Source organism: Pygocentrus nattereri, chromosome 1 (assembly GCF_015220715.1).
Source record: "Pygocentrus nattereri isolate fPygNat1 chromosome 1, fPygNat1.pri, whole genome shotgun sequence".
Lineage (NCBI taxonomy): Eukaryota > Metazoa > Chordata > Actinopteri > Characiformes > Serrasalmidae > Pygocentrus > Pygocentrus nattereri.
In genome coordinates, this window is record NC_051211.1 from 32,835,261 (window position 1) to 32,852,922 (window position 17,662).

The window sequence follows — 17,662 nt, forward strand, 5'->3', positions numbered from 1 at the left end:
TAATCTAATAATATTCCTGCATTTATGTCAAAATGAGAAACATATTTAGGCTGGATTTAAGATGACGTCACTAGCTAAGATGTAATTTTTTGTGGTGTATGTATTACTTCAAGAGAAATTATGTCAGTTTTCATGCTAACAGAAAATAATCCAGAATCGAATGTAATCTAACTGGATTTCTTTGTTTCAAGATAAAACTGAACAGCTGGTTGATGATGAAGTTTCCACTAGAATGGTCCTAAAAAGGGCCTTAAAACCAAATTTTTATCAATCATTCTGTTCAAAGGAAGAAGTTAGAAGTTGAAACATAGTTAAAGTTTAAAATGTGCCATTCAATACTCAGTCCATATGGTCCATATATGAAAACTATGCTGCAAATACATCCCAAATTTTAATACTTTGCTTCTGTGATGTCACAAGAACCAACACATTTACATATACCCACCTCTTATGATTACGGCAGTTTAGCCCCTCCAATTTATAGTGAAGTTCTAAGCAGTGTACTTTGAATGACACACAATACAAGACAGCCAATCAGAAGAGAGCTCATTTAGCCTAGCTTATGTTCCTAAAGATACAGTGACAAAATCAAAGGGATACAGAAGTTTGGAAAAATTGTAAAATTAATTAAATATGACTGTGTTCTGTACATAAAAACGCACGTTGTATGAGCATCCCCAGGAAAAAAATAAAATATGGGTAGAAATGTAGGATATGGGTCCTTAAAAGTAAAATCAAACCACTTTTTAATGCAGAAATAGAAGAAAAAGGCTCAAGGCAAAATACATCCATTCACACAAGCTCCAATAAAATTTCTTCTGTAGTAGAATGTGGTTTCTACTTTCTCAGTGCTAGCTGAGTGCCTTGCACTGATAAATTATTAAGGTGTAGAGTTTAACCTGTTTCTTTAACTTTATTTTGAAATTTCAACTTGAATGGGAGCAGACTCGCAGATACAGAGATGTTGGTAGTCTATGCATGCATTGCTCGTACAAAGAAAAGTGAAGAACAGAATGCACATCATTTATTGATGTGAAGACATCCAGCTTGTGCTTTACTGACACAGACTGACAAGACTCAATCTAACATGTATTCAGTATAAGCTGTTAATAAGCACAATTCTCGCAGACCCCCTGCTCAAAAAAGGCCTGCATAGCAGAATGTAAGGCATTTTAGTGCATGTTAAATACAAATCTTTACTTTAGATTAGGGAGTCAGTTTGTTTTATGTTAGATATGTATTAAGAAAGTGATTTACTGTAGTATTTTAACAAGAGAGTTTGCTCAGATTTCTAGGTATTTACTGAGATATTAGGAAGAATCAAAAGAAAATAAGCAGATTCTAACTGTACTCCATATAGATCCAGTGCTTAGGAAAGGTTTGCACACAAGATTTTCATTCTAGTTGTTGCTTAATAAAGTTGTGAATGCAGCTGTTGGCTTGACAGGGCTTTAGATAGATACATAGATGGATGGATGGATGGATGGATGGATGGATAGATAGATTGATAGATAAATACTACTGCCACCATGTTTCATGTTTGGACTGAGGATGTTATGCTGGAATGCAATGTTCCAGAATTTCACATTTAAGCTATAAAGGTCTATTTTTGCCTTATTACTCCATATAACATTTTTGTAGTCTTCTGGTTCATCAGGTGGTCTTTGGGAAACTTTATACAGGACAGTTTAACACCAAAAATTACTGTGATGACAAGTAAATTAACTCGTACAATTACACCTTGATAAATACTTGAAAAATGGACAATTCTTTGTATCAAAGTCTTTTTGTGAGTTGAATTAAACCAGTTGAATTGCTTTTTACCACAGGTTGAACTGACTTGCACTGCTGATGCCTGGAGATTCTTTGTGATCTTTTAGACTACTGTATGCCTTGCTCTTGGAATGATTTTTACTATGAATAGAGTATGAATGGGGGTTGCATTTTCTCCATTTGTACTCTCTCTGCCTGACAGATAGTGTAAATGCTTCAGAAACTGTTTTGTAACCACTTCCAGCCTGATGGAAGCATCAATTTATTATTATTTTTTAGATCCTCACGTCTCCTTTGACATGGCATGCACACACAAACACATCTAGACTCAGGCTGATGTTTTTAATATAGGATTGTCATCCAGTTGACTGAACCCCCTGACCCTTGCTATCCCCTATCCTCTTTTGATCATTCTAGAGGGTATGTATGTTGAATCTCTTTGTTCAATAAAAAATAAAAACTGTATGATTGTTATTTGTTTTGTAGGGGTGTCTTTATCTATTATTATGTCTTATGTGAAAATCTGACCACATTTTATATACAAAAATAGATGGATGTCTCTTCAGAAATTAAGGATATTCATAAGGAGTCTGCCCTGCAATTGCTGCAGTAACATCCTTTACTCTTCTGGGAAGGTTTTATACTCGATGTTGGAACTTTGATGTTTGTGGATTTGATTGCATTTAGCCACAAGAGCATTAGTGAGTCCAAGTACTGATGTTGGCTGATTAAGTCTGGATCACAAACATCACTCCAACTTATCATAAAAGTACTGGTTGGAGCTCCATCACTTCAGAAAACAGTTATACTGCTCCACACTCCAATGCTGTGGGGCTTTATATCGATGCTTGGCACTGAGCACGGCAACCGTAGCCTCATGTGTGGCTCCTCCAAAAACCGAATGGGGCAGTCGACGGTGAAATTTCCACTAGAAACAGAATGACAGATGCAGAGACACCGAGGCTATGCATGTGATGCTTGTATAAAGTAAAAGGAGGAAAAGACATTCAAGTCTCTGGAGGCTTCAAGGCATTAAAGTGAGTGAACTTCTGTTTATGCTCCTACATTCAGGCGATAAAGACCTGCTGATTTCAGATTATTCTGGAAGGGCCTCAGGAGGTTTTTGGTCACAGCAGCGTATAAAACTGCTTCACTAAGGAGTCATAAGAAATGTGAGGGATCAAACTGATGAAGCAAAAGTGCATATAGAAGAAAGCTGTTGGGTTTTTTCCTATATAACTTGGAGGTTAACCCTCTGAAGTCCAGCCTGAGTATTATCGTTTACTATACAAATTCAATGCGATTAGTTAACAACAGATCCAGAAAAATTACTTTTGTGTTTCATTTACTGTCTGTATTGACAAATTCAGTTCTGCACCTCTGACATTTTTACATTTATTTTTGATATAAAAAAGTAATAAAATCAGGGCAAACATGAAAGGATGATTCATCTTTCTGCACAACAGATTTGCACACAATCATAAACCAGCCATTCAAACTCAAGTCATACTAAAACATCTCTTCTACTTACAAACACTGATGGTATAGATTCAAAGCTTAGAATCTGTAGTTTCCACACACTTTCTCCGCTTATTTCAATGAGCTATGAATGAGAAATGATTATACTAAACACAAGACGGGGCACAATAAAACAATCAGAACACATAATAAAACAATGAAAACAGATGTGATAACTTTTAAACAAAAGGAGTGGGTTCAGATCTGAAGTTTTTCCCTGGAAACATTTATTTATTTGTTTGTTTATTTATAAGAACATGCTGCTTACAGACTACCATCTCTGTCAGAGGGGTCTCAAACTACCACAATCTACCTGATTTTAATTAGGTAATCGGGTCTAATCGAGTAATTGTTCCAACCCTAGCAATGTTATGGCTGACGCCTCCATTATTAAGTATTATAGGATGTCCCACTCATTTTCATTCTCTCAGAGCATGAAGGATGAGATCAGGCGATCTCTCCACATTATCACCTTCCCTATAAAGCCAAAGGACAGAGCCATTGCTCTTTTATTGCAGTAGGTGCTCATCCTTGAATATTGAATTAGAGGTTTTATTCTCCTCTTCAGAAGGCTGGGGGAGGTCAGCACCATGGCAATGGAAATAGAGGACACGAATGGCTCATCGAATCAGCCAGGTCACAACTTAACTTTTAAAAAAACACTCAGCAATAACACTTTCTGGAAGACCATAAATTGTGAAGGCTAGGTTTTTACTGGATGATCAATAAGGCCTCTCTCTCTACTGAAGCTGCATGGCCTCTTTAGTTTTTGCATTCTCATGTGCTTTTATTATATTATTATATAGCAGTGAGATAAACGCTCTGATTTGCACACATTTTTCTGTAAAACACGCAAATCTACAGAAATACTCTGTGTTTGTATGTTGGCTAAAGGCAATTCAGACTTTTCAAAATGTCTCTATAATTCAATTGCTGAGATGTAAACAAAATCATTCAGAGTGGCGTTACAGTATTGGATTACTTATCCAATACCACCAATAACCCTACATGTGTCTACTGAGTCTTCATATATAACATTGATAATGCTAAAATAGTGGTAGATTAGGAAAAAAAAGAACGCCTTAGAACACCCTGCATATATCTCTCCTTCATGAATGCATTTTAAAATATACATTTCAGGCCAAAACCTTCTCAAACCTGTCAAAAAACAATGTCTCAGTCACCAGGCAGCATCATCATAAACATTTCCTCTAATACTTTCTGGGAAGGAGCTTTCAGAGGCATTAAACTCTTCAGATGTCTGGTTCCTGTCACAAACACTCTGAATCATCTCACACAATTTCAATCAACTGCTGTGACAGACTCACACCTTACCCAGTCCAGAGATCCGTGTTCTAAACTATATTTAAAATATTAATTTACTGAAATGTGATTTATTGGTATAGTAGTTGCAGAGCAGCTCCTGAGCTGTACTAACAGTGTGTGAAGGAAACTCTTCCATGATATGGCAGTAAAAATAACCTGCGATAATGATTTTGTTGCAATATACACAACTCTTCAATAAGAAAAGAAATAGAGAAAAAGAACTAATGAAGCGGTTATGTGATGGAGCTGACCCAGAGGTAGTGTGGACTAGATGTGTGGTGATAATCAGATAAGGATTACTATACTTAAATATTTGAGATGATAAATCTGTGTCTGTGGCTCTGATGCCTGACATGAATTATTGAATTTCTGCCATAACAAGCTATAATTTATTATAATTTATTACATATATATTGCTAATCCAACCTATAGATGGTGGGAGACAGGAGGATGTTAGCCAGACTAGCATCCATGCTGGAGAACAGCTCCCACCCCATGCATGAGACTCTGGCAGCACTGGACAGCTCCTTCAGTGACCGACTGCTCACCCCAAGTGTGTGAAGTGCTTTTGCAGGTCCTTCCTTCCTGCTGCTGTTAGACTGTACAACCAGAACTGCTCCCAGTAGAACCCCCTCCACCCCACACTGGACCGCACACGCCTACAGAACAAACTGTGATTTTATCACATTTTCCTGTGTGCAATATAATCAACACTCCATGTGCACTATATTTTAAAATATCTCTATAGTGTAAATACTCTTGAGCTTGAGATTTGTGTCACTGTTACTATCACTGAATACTGGTAGAAACCTATCAGATGAGAGATAGATGTATAAAAAAATTACAGTTACTGACTATTAAGTACAGAGCACTGGCAGTAACCTAACAGTGTAACAAATAAGAAATATACAAAAAGTCACTGTTACTGACTAGTATCAGCATTGTTGTTACAGTTATTGTTACCGTCACCTGACTACTGGTAGAAACCAGCAGAATCAGTGTAACAAATGATAGATAGATTTATACAGATGGTACTGTTACTGACTGTAACAGTGTAAATTCGACTACTGGAAGAAATATATCAGTGTAACAAATGAGAAATACATCTACAAAAAGTCCAGTGTTACTTTTATAGTCATTCCTGTCACCTGACTACAGGTAGAAAACTATCAGTGTAGCAAATGAGAGATAGATCTACAACAAATTTACTGTTAGTAACAGTGCTACAGTGTTACTGTTGCAGTCATTGTTACTGTCAGCTAACTACTGGTATATATACGTGAAAACCATTGTATACTGAATAGAAGTAAAAATAAATCAATGAAAAACACTGACTGCTGTTAGTGGGCTATCATGACAACATCATGATAGGTTGGTATTTCATGATAGGTTGGGTTGATAAAATGTCTCTGGGACATAATACTTCCAAGCTGGTCCCCCTCAACAAGCCTCCCTCTAAAATTCAATTTTGGCTACGCTACTGGTTTGTGTGCATGTATGTGTGATTGTGTTTCTCTTTTTAGGCTCCTCTCCAGCTCCACAGGGGAATGTACTCTTCACTAGGGTGGCAGAACAGAATCTCTTGCCTTTGGGTAGAGCGCACACACACACACACACAAACAAACACACACACACACACCTAGATCTTCTCTTACACCCCTTAAGCTGTGTTTTAGTCATTACACTGTACTGATGGCGTCTCGTGTTTGCTCATGGATTACTGCCATGTCTCTGAGCGTGGCTGCGGCTGTTCAGGGAGAAAACATTAGAGGAACAAATAGGTGTTGCCATGGACACTTGGCGTGTGGCAGCAGGGCTGGCGAGCTTCCTGAGCGAACTCTATTGATCACATCTCAAACTGTCAGCACACACCAACATCACACAGCCTGTACGCGTGCTCTGACGCTAATGCACTCGCTAACATTCAAAAACCGCCTGGTGTCAGAATTACACACGCCCAGACCATTACTCTTGCCATGAATGCTACACACGCTCTGTAAAGAGTTTACTGTGCTTCAAATTTTTTGTTGTTTTGATGTTTTGCAGAAGTTGGTAAAATTACTGTATAAGTTGGACAGCTTTAGTGTTTCCAACAAAATTGGTACTTGATTATGCCTTATAATAAGTTCCCCCATCATTAGTACCATATTGAAGTTAGTATGAATCATCAGTATATTAATATAGTCCACCATAATTATATGTATATGTTTCTATATAGTAACTATGTATAGTAAAGTATGTAGTAGATGGGTTAATGACGTTCATTTGTTGTGTCCTAGGTAATTTAGTCTAATAAAATTCTAAATAAAATCATTTAAAACTTTAATTTAACACTTTCTGATTTTGTAAGTATCATGTGGCATAACCAACAACAAATGACTTTTATTGTGAAATAAAAAAGAGTGAATGGGACATTGCATCATAATGAAATCCCCACGAGCTTCTTGGTGCAATGCTGGTAACTGTAATGAAAGCCTTGGAAAGCATTGTCACTGTCCCGGATATATCAATAGCTATACCCTCATACCTACAGAACATAATGAAATCAATCACTCATTAAAGCCACCTTTCCACACACCTGCTGCCATTCAGAACATTACTGCTGCTACAAATGCCACACATGCTTTTTAAACAGCTTACTGTGCTTTGAACTACTCATTTTGATGTTAAGTGGCTGCTGGTAGAGTTATTAAAAAAGACTAGAGGACAATGGAGGTGTTGAACAGGTTCACGACTTCCAACTTACCTATACTTCACAGTAGGAAAGCATTAATTAGCAGTGGTTACATTGGTTGAGTCACCAGTTTATTAGCTATACCTTCCTTGTACATTTAATCATGGATAACTTTTGAACTTTACCTACTTTAAAGGTTCTCTATGTAGCTGTACAATTACAGAATGCAGCTCATCTATTACCTCTACCCCGTGCATCATTGGTCAGTGTCTGACAAAGGCCACTGTTGTCCAGTTATTATTTGGTTGATGGGTGATTTTAGCACAATGGTAACACTGGCACAGTAGTGGTTATGGTAGTGTGTGTGGTGCAGGCAAGGTTGGGCAGAACACTTTGAAAAAGTAGTGATGGCTGAATACTGAATGAACTGTATTTGTACATAAATTTGACTATAAAGTGGGTAGCTATGTGATTTTCAGTTAATACCATGTATGTAACTTGACACACAATGCATGCACCAGTCCAGTACAACACCTATGGTTATCACTTATCACTCATTAATTTCTATTATATCTCAAAATAGATTAGTAATGCTGAGATTAATAACTGGTCATCATATTGATTTATCAATCTACTCAGGCTTGAGCTGGAATTTCACACACTGACTTTAATGTTGTTAATAAACAGGCATTGATGGTGTTTCCTTACAAGATGGCTTGCATCTTTTAAATTTAGTGGATAAGTATTTTAAAAGTATTTTCCTAAAAATTTAAAAGCTGTTTACATAGCCAGTGAGCCAATGAAAAACAGAATACTTTACAAAATGTAATCTGGACTGAATACAGTTACTTTATTATATGTGTTCTGAATACATCCCAATATGTGTACTCCATTACATCCCTGCCCTGGGCGCAAGTATGAGTGTGGTTTTTGCATGTCCACTGATGAGGAGTTAACACAAACTGTGCATCAACAGATGGGCTAAAGCCAGTAACTGCATCCATTAAAGTGTAGCTTAATGTTAAAATGTCAACTCAGTGCATGTAACAGTGATTAGAATTAACAGTACACTAAAATTCACCTCCAAGTTAAAATTATACCCTCATAGTGATACAGTATAAACTGAGCTGTGGTGGTTTCTGTTGTAATGGACAATGTGTGTTACCTGTTCTTGTTGCTGGATATCCACTCAGAGATGAGGGACACAGCCTGGCGATGGCAGTGTTTATTCCCAAAACTACATGCCAGCATGATCACCTCCCTTTGCAGCTCTCTGTAGACAGGCAGAGAGAGAGAGAGAGAGAGAGAGAGAGAGAGAGAGAGAGAGTTTATTCAAAATGCTGTCACACTTTTTCACATCACTAATGAAACAAAATGAGTTTTAGTCCATAGGCAGAGCCTTATTTTAGCCACACCCATGCATTTTAGAGCAGGAAGTGAGACTGCATCTCTCTCCCTCTTGGCCACATGGTGAGCAGTTCAATTCCATTGTTTTGAAAGTGTGTCCCAAAGTCTGAAAATCCCATGTTTTCTGCAATTAAGCAGACATTTTTGTGGTTTTTAATGCAAAAAATGATTTTATGGTCAAAATTAGCTAAACTCTCACTACTGAAACAATCACTAATAAAACATTTGAATACAGTTTCAGTAGTGATATGATTATTTTATTAGTGATAAAATAAAATGTTCAGACATTTATTTTAACCCCTTAAAATTCCAGTCTTATTATATAAAAGGACAGAAAAATGTAATAACATTTTGTGCCCCACAAGTGGGTCCTAGCCATTTAAGGGGTTAATGAAAAAAACAAAATCAAAACACATATTATCAGCAATTAAGCAAACTGTTCAAATCTGTGTTTGCTAGTCATGTTCTCAGAAACGTTTTTGAGTTATGCTCAAAATTCACTAAATTGTCACCGAAAGTCCAACAAAATGGAATGTTCAGTCATTTATTTTAATACAATACAAAAATTAAGGTATAGGATTGTTCAATCAAAATCATTTTAGTTTAAGTCCAAGTCAGTTAAAAGTCTGAAATGTGTTTTTGTCTTTAACTTTGAACCAGTTTGGTAGACTAATCCGTACATGGTCCTCTTCATACTTGGTCTGATCACAAGTGACTAGAATAGAAGTGATCTGATCACAAGTCATCTGTGACAATGTCTCTCAGTGACCACATGTGATTAGGTTTCATGACTGAAGGAAGGGCATTGTGCACACTTATTACATCAGGCTCTTGATGCATTTAGTGTCAGACCAAAATGTCTCACAAGCCCTTATTTGTGTAAGTGTTTGAGCTGCTATAAAGCTCTAGACAGTATGGACTTCTAACCTTTAAAGAAACAGGAGAGGAGACGAAAAAGCAGCTATGCTGCTGCTTTCATCTCTGCTGCGATGACACGGATGATTAGGTGGTTTTTTGATGCTGTCAAAAGATGTTCACACTACTAATGTTATGTGTCCAGATGATCTCCAAAGGTGGTTTGAGTGATTAGCTTGCAATGAGATCACTCCAAGACAAACTGGACCCTGTTCACTGTGCTGTACACATAAGATCGGATCACCCAGGACTAATGCTAATGCCAGGAGGGAATGAGGCCTTCATGGTGAAAATGTACAGTTGAGGGACATTAGATATCAAGAGAATGAACTTCAACTCTAACCCTCTCAAGCTTTACACTTTACGACTGATTATTTCTGGCACTTTTTCCTATGTTTTTTGGGAATGGGACATCCGACAAGCTCATATGGGTTTGATGGTCAAGTGTCTACATACTTTTGACCATATAGTGACTATAACACAGTTTAGGGGTGTTATAGTATATTGTTTATACTGTTAACAGTATTGCTAGAATAGGCTACACTGTATACAGCAATAATGGAAATGTTGTTGGAAAATCCCTTAGAATAACTAACTACAGTAGCAAGTGGTGAAGGTTACAAAACTTAGCCAGCAAGCAGTATTAAAACAGCTAAATCTGGTGAGCTTTCAGCTTAGCCTATTAATCAGATGTTCATTCCTAATAACCCCAATTACCACAAAGAACTACATCTGATCTATTAACATAGCGACTTTTGTACATACATACAAAATACACATTACATGAAATGAATCAACACACAAAATTTCCATATTTTGACCAAATCTGACTTGTGCGCTACAGTTTCTCATTAGGTTCAATGGGAGTGCTGTCAATGTTCTGTAAAGCTTGTCCAACCTAGCAACAGTTGCTGTTGAATGAATTTCTGTGTGTTTTAATTGTGCAAATGCGTCAAATGTAGAATGAAAGCACTGATTTTCATTTACATACCAAGAAGAATGCAAGCAAAGAGAAGCTAATTGTCTGCTAAGAACCACATGCCTTTCATTTTAGTTACTTGAATATTGAATCTGATTTTGAAATCTGTTCATTTGTTTTCTCCCTTAGATAATGCCATATTTATTGTCAAAAACATGTGTTACTTACTCTGTTTGATAAGCGGCCTGCAGGAATGACCCATCCGCAGAGGTGCTTGGCCAGCCCAGCTTGTGATACTTCGGTGCCACTTGTTTTAGCACATAGTCCTGTTTGTAGAGAAAGAGAGACAGAGAGAGGGGAAGAGCAAAACCGGCACATCAGTATGGCTGGCGTGTGGCTTTCACAGACACTGGTGCAGAAAACAATTTAACACACACAGGTTTTCAATTAAACAGGCAGATTAGCTGTAGAGTTTAAAACAGGATTAGTGTGCGGTTAAAGAATTGTACAGTTTGGCCACACGCTTAAGCCGAGGTTAGCTTAATGAGGAGTGATGAGTCAGTGTGGAGGAAGAATAGAGCTGTGTGGTGATTGACTGCAAAATTAATGCTGCTAATATAGAATATGTGGGACGGAGGTACTGAATGGTGAGATAACGGCGATGAGGCCTATGAGTAAATGTGTGTGAGGTTCTGTGCGGTTCCAGGACTAAATAATAATACATAATAAAACATAATTAACAAACATTATTAAACATATTTATACACACAGTACTGTTACAAAGTCAAAGACCACCCATTTTCATTTACCTTCCAGTCAATGTTATTAATATTTCATGAAACGTGAAAGTATATCGCTACTGTCAGAACAAAACCTTGTATCTCCGTTTTTGTCATTTTTCAGTTTTTAACATAATTTTAAATGCCTGTTGGCATGACTTGGAAATAAAGTCTGGTTCCATTGACTTGCATTAAAAGGAAAGTTTTTTTTTTCCTTCTCCTGTAAAGTTACCAGTTTGGAGGTACGAGGTTTTCTTCCAACAACAGCGATATATATTACATAATCCAAGTATTCCGAACAGATTCAGTCACTGGTCTGGTCTCAGGGGTGGTCAGTCCATTCACTGAAAAAAACTGCTGTTTGAATTTAGATGATTCAAATGTGTCAAGTGGTTGCCAATATATAAAATGTATTTAATGAATAAAATGACTAAACTTAGAAATATAGAATTCCATTGTGTTGAATGTGAAATATATTTTATTGCGTGCAACCACGTGACACATTTGAATCACACACCTTTTGTTCAGTGCTATTCTGAGACACCAGTAGCTTCTTTGTTTGATTTGCAAATGTTCGACTTCTTTGTTTTTTCCACATAAAGCTGGCAGAAGACCAACAGAAATCAAATTACCATGGAACACGCTATTGTAAGTGTACTTAGAAAGAACACGGGGTGCGTATCAGCTCGCTTCCTGCAGTGGACCATTTGCAGTCGGGGGAGGTCTCAGAATGAGTGGCTTGGTGATTAGGAGTTCTGTTCAGTAAGTAGCACACACTGCACCAGACTAACCCAGACCACCTCGTCGTCACGGCTTCTCAACAGCTACGTGACATTTCAGGGACATAGTGTTGAGATCTCCTCACAGTCTGGAGGGCGGACAGAAACACCTGTGGATTTTTTCAGATCCTTTCTCTTAAAGATGAAAGCCTTAAGTGCTGTTTATCTGATGGTGACATTGCTGGTCTACAAGGTATTGTTAGGACTTAATGGCCATTTAGGCTGCAAGTTAAATACAAGGATACTGTAAAATACTGTTAAATACTGTATACATGTGACTTCTCATTCTGACACCCATCTGTGTGTGTGTGTGTGTGTGTGTGTGTGTGTGTGTGTGTGTGTGCTTGCCCGTTCTCCATACGGTCTGGGGAAATGACACAGCAGGTAATGCTGTGGCTAATTTAGCAAGGCTTTTCTCCTTCATGCTCCTTTACCGAGACGAGGGAATGATTAAAATTAGATCTCACTATGCAGCAATTGAATTGGGAGGAACACACACACACACACACACACACACACACACACACACAAAGGAGCATGTTCCTCACCCTAGCAGGAGCTCATGTGTAAGGAGTTGTTTTTGTCACAGTAGCGCTACACACTGAGATATTTAGCCTCTTAGCAGTGAGATGAATTTCAACTGCGTGATTAGCCGTCCATAGTGGGATTGTTTGTTTGTGTAATTGTAAATGAGAGTGTGATGGTTAGAGATGTTTAACACTGGTCGTTTTCTATCTTAGTCTTCAAGATCTCCTTGCGGGATGGTAAATTAACTTCGTAGCCCAGTGTATGCTAAATTTTATCAGCCTGATTTTGTTTGTCAGTAAGACTTTTTTCGTAATACGATAGTTAGTGCTAATACTATTACTAATAATAAGTCTAGATATTAAAGAAGCAAGCATTTGTAATGTGTCAGACCATTGCTTCCCTTATTACAGTCATTTTAACAATATGACTATACAGGAAACTAGATAAATCTGCATTATTTGTTTGCTAATTTGATGAGATGCTGTTTCTGTGTTGAATTAATTCAACTTAAGCAGATTTAGCTAGTTATCATCTTTCACCAGCATTTCTGCTAATTAGCTACATTTTATTACCAAACGTTCATGAAATAACGTTAATACTACATCAGGTTATTTTCCGAGTGGTTCATCTTGATCTTTGCTTTTAACAACATTAACATTTGTCTAAGTTGTGTTCTCTGCATAACCAGTAAAATATGCTGATGCTTTGTTAGAATAAATAATAGCTGCTAATAAAGTCATGTGTTATATCAGCACATTAGTTGGCATTTATCTATGCTTAACAGAAGCTAGAGTTCATGGCTTTGTTATCACCCTGCAGCTTCCCCTGGCTTTTTTACTCTTGTGGTAGCCACCAAGCTCGCTGCATTGTGCTGTACGCAGGGCTGGGAGTAGATCCCACAAAGAACTGATTACTCAAATCCAGACATTGAGAGCTTTGGACTTGATTCCATACAGTGATGGTCAGGTTTACTCACACTGCACAGAGCATGAGATATTCCACTGTCTAGATAGAATATATCACTGCTGTTGGAACAAAACCCTGTATCTTCAAAATGACAGCTTTATAAGGGAAGGAAAAACACTTTATTTTTAATAAACGTCAATGGAACAAGAGTATTTTCCAAGTCATTTTGGGCTGTTTCTTTTGGTCAGTTCATCAGGAAATTTACACACAGTATAAAGAGCAACTAGCATTTTTTAAGTCATGTCAAAAACTTAAAAAACGTCAAAAATGGAAAAGGTTTTGTTCCAACCGCAATGATATGAAAAACACAGCCTTCCACAGTACATACATTAATGGTCCAGCAGTATTTTACTTTGCAAAAAGTGGAAAAAAAGGAAAATATAATATTTGTAGTGAACAATTGGCTTACAATCTACCAATGCCAGTGTTGAAACATCTATCCACCTGAAGCACTGACAGAGTAGAATCAGGTACAGCTTAGCCAACCCCCCATATATTTCCTTGTTATAACTAATTTTGCCAGGTGTCCTTCTGTATGTATTGATTTTTGGTATCAAGTTTTTTTGTGTGGAATTGGCTCCTGGAATTGAATCCATCCATTCCATCGCTTAGATTTGGAATCTGAGTTGACTCCAAAATTTCTGGAATCAAACAGCCCAAGGTGTGTGTATTACCAATTATTACCACTTATTTACTGGTGCTATAGTATGTGACTGATAACATTTCCTTTCAATTTGTTCACCTGTTAAAATGTTCATCTAAGCTATCTAACGTTAGCTAACATCAGAGACTCTTTACAACATCAACTATACTAAGCTAGCAATAATGAAGAAATACTGCCTGGCATATTCCTTTATCAGTAACCAGGAGGCCACCTTACTTTTCTTCATTAGCTCATGTAATCTGTCAAATTGTTTGGTGTGTGAAGCCAATTTATCTGAGAAAAGTAAATATTTAGCTGAATTTGGCAGGTGGAAGGCGTGAATTTGCCACTTTGTCTGACTGTACTGAACATTTCTGTGTTTCCACTGCTTTTACACACATGACTGATTAAGGGCTTCATCATTAGCAATCATATTGAATCAGGTGTGTTGGAGCAAGAAATCAAAAATCTGTGCAGAGACCCCCACAACAGGGGCTGAAAAGTGTTTACCACACACACACACAGACATATACACAAACACACCCACACTCACACACACACACACACACACTGAGCGTGACAGTGGAGGTGCATTATCACACTCTGAGATGCCTGGCTTTAACTAATCTGCTCCAGCTGCTTACTGTCCTCTACTGGTGTCTACACATCTGCTGATCTGCTGATGGAACACCTTAGAGAGAGAGAGTGAGAGAGAGAGAGAGAGAGAGAGAGAGAGAGAGAAGGGGGGGCAGAGAGAGAAGGAGAGACAGAGATGGAGAAAAGAAAGAGACAAGTCTGAGAGAAAAAGAAAAAGAAAGATGCACACTTAAAAATCGTGGTTCATGGTCAAGGGTTCTTTAGTATAGAAAATGGTTCTACGTAGAACCAAGAACACTCAAAGAAGCCTTTCCATGATTAACAGAGAAGAAAAGGCAAAAAAAGAATGAAAGTAAGAGAAAATAAAGAGAGTAAGAAACAGAGAGAAAGAAGGTGAGAAATGGGTAAAAAGAAAGAGAAAGACAGAGAAAAGAGCAAGAGAATTAAAATGATTAGCCATCCACTGAAATCACTGAAGCTTTTTGCACTAAAGATGTGTGTGAGTGTGTGGATGTGTGTGGATGTGTGTATGTGTGTGTGTGTGTATGTGTGTGTGTGTGTGTGTGTGTGTGTGTGTGTGTGTGTGTGTGTGTGTGCGTGTGTGTGTGTGTGTGTGTGTGTGTGTGTGTGTGTGTATGCTTGATTTTTTTCTGACACAAGCAGCTAATGTTACATGAAACAGAGCTGACAGTGTATGAGTAAGTGAGGAACAAAGCACCTGCCTCTCCAACACTAACACACACCTCTAATAGCAAACAAACAGTTGACATTCACACCTGCCCCACCACTGCCAGCATCTCCTATAGCAAACACGGGAACTCATCCACGCGTATACATATACATACACATATATAAATATACTCCACAACATACACAGCAGACAAACACAAGCATCATGTCCTGAACGCAGTGGCCTGCTGTCCTCGATAAAGACCAGAACACAAGTCTGAAGTCTGCTGCTTTACTTCTGCACTTCAGCTATGAGACTAATATAACTAACAAGTAAGGAAAACTTTTTGGAGGTGGGAGAGATCTGTTATTTCCGGTTAGTGTCAACAATGTTGAAACAATATTGTTCAGTTTAAGTGGTATTACATGGTGGTATTGAGTTTTCAGCACTGATTAAAACTAATAGTCTATCTGTTTCTGTTTTATTGGCTTAATTAAGTCAATTAATATGCTGGTCTGTTTTTAGTATTCCTTATTTTTTCAGTTCTTGCATGAAAATTATATCAAAGCTGTAATTTATCAACATGATATCTTCTGAATCTTGAAATGAAAGTCACACTAAAGCTGTGAAACCAAACCATGAAATACTTATTTGACATCAACAAACCATTCCTGCACGTTTGCAGCAGCTGGCAATTATTTTTCAGACTGATGTTTGAGATGATACAGTTTATCCACAGAATGTGTGAAATGTTTCACATCTGTGCAACATTTTACTGCAAGGTGTTGAATGCTGTCTAAACAGATTTGGAAAATATTAAAAACCCATCCATCCATCCATCCGGGGGTTGCGGGGGGGTGCTGGAGCCTATCCCAGCGGTCATCGGGCAGAAGGCAGCATACACTCTGGACAGGCTGCCAGTCCATCGCAGGGCAGACAGACACAGTCACTCACACACTCACACCCAGGGGCAATTTAGCATGTCCAATTGGCCTGACTGCATGTCTTTGGACTGTGGAAGGAAACGGGAGAACCTGGAGGAAACCCACGCAGACACGGGGAGAACATGCAAACTCCACACAGAGAGAACCCTGGTCACCCGGCAGGGGAATCGAACCCAGGCCCTCTTCGCTGTCCCTGCGCTACCCACTGCGCCACCATGCTGCCCAATAAAAGCCTACCTAACTAATTAACTAGTATAATTGCACAACTGATGGAACTGATTAGCAGTATTAATCTAAAAACATTATTAACTTGCGCTCTCCCTTTTTTTGGATAGTCCCCTATAGATTGTTCAAATTGGTAACAAACTGTCAGTTAAAACTCAATTGATTCTAAGCAGTGGTGAGGTTAGGGTTAGGATTTGGACCAGGGTTAGGGCTAGAACCAGGGTGAGGTTTTATGTTTTGGGTTGAGGTTAGGGCTAGGATTAGAGCCAGGCTTAGAGGTAAAGAAAATGATGGTCAGTTTGGTAGATCTTTAGTATCTACAAAGCATCTAATGTGGACTATCCAAATAAAGTTTTACCCTAGATTTTTTAAAGTTGAAGGTTATGTGATGAAAGTCGAGTCAATGTCAACTAATCACTGATGAAGTCATTAATAAAAATACAGGATAAGGGAACGCTGTAGCAGAGTATCCAACATACTTTACAGCAATATACGGGTTTGTGCCTCCTCTCTAATGACATATTAATTGAGAAACCAGAGACAATGCTCAATATCTGATCTTAGAAGCACTGTAGATTGGTGGAGAAATGTTAGAATGAAGCAAAACTCCACAGGTAGTAGAGTTTGATGTGCCCTTTCCAAAGAGCCCTGAATCTCTTCAGGAAACTGGAGGTAAGGCACCTCACCTGTTTTCTATTCTGAGGCATCCTTGTTGTTGGTGTCATAATCATGTGATCAGTGACTAATCGACATCAAGCTTAAGCTTGACTTAAGATGACTAGTCTGTATGACCTCTACTAGTTAGCCAGGTAGAAGTACATTTGAGTCCATTTAGCAACAGTTTTTTTCAAGTCTGTCAAATTAAACCAAAAAAACCTTGAAACAGGCTTAGTGTATAAACAGTTGTGACAGTTGTACCTGACTATGTAAACTCAGCTATACACTCACTCATGAGAATGTTTCAGATTTATCTCTGATTAAAAGGATAAATAGCAGCAA

General features: G+C 38.0%; 1 protein-coding gene across 2 annotated transcripts in view; it reads right to left on the reverse strand.

Annotated features, from left to right (window-relative positions):
• Window positions 1–17,662, reverse strand: part of LOC108433189 (thyrotropin-releasing hormone-degrading ectoenzyme) — a 358,559-nt gene that overhangs the window by 37,589 nt on the left and 303,308 nt on the right. For both annotated transcript variants that reach the window (XM_037542868.1, XM_017707605.2), the window contains 2 exons: window positions 10,761–10,858; window positions 8,457–8,564 (listed from right to left, as the gene is read on the reverse strand). In XM_037542868.1, coding sequence (XP_037398765.1) covers window positions 8,457–8,564; window positions 10,761–10,858 — 206 coding nt within the window. The remainder of the gene's footprint in view (window positions 1–8,456; window positions 8,565–10,760; window positions 10,859–17,662) is intronic.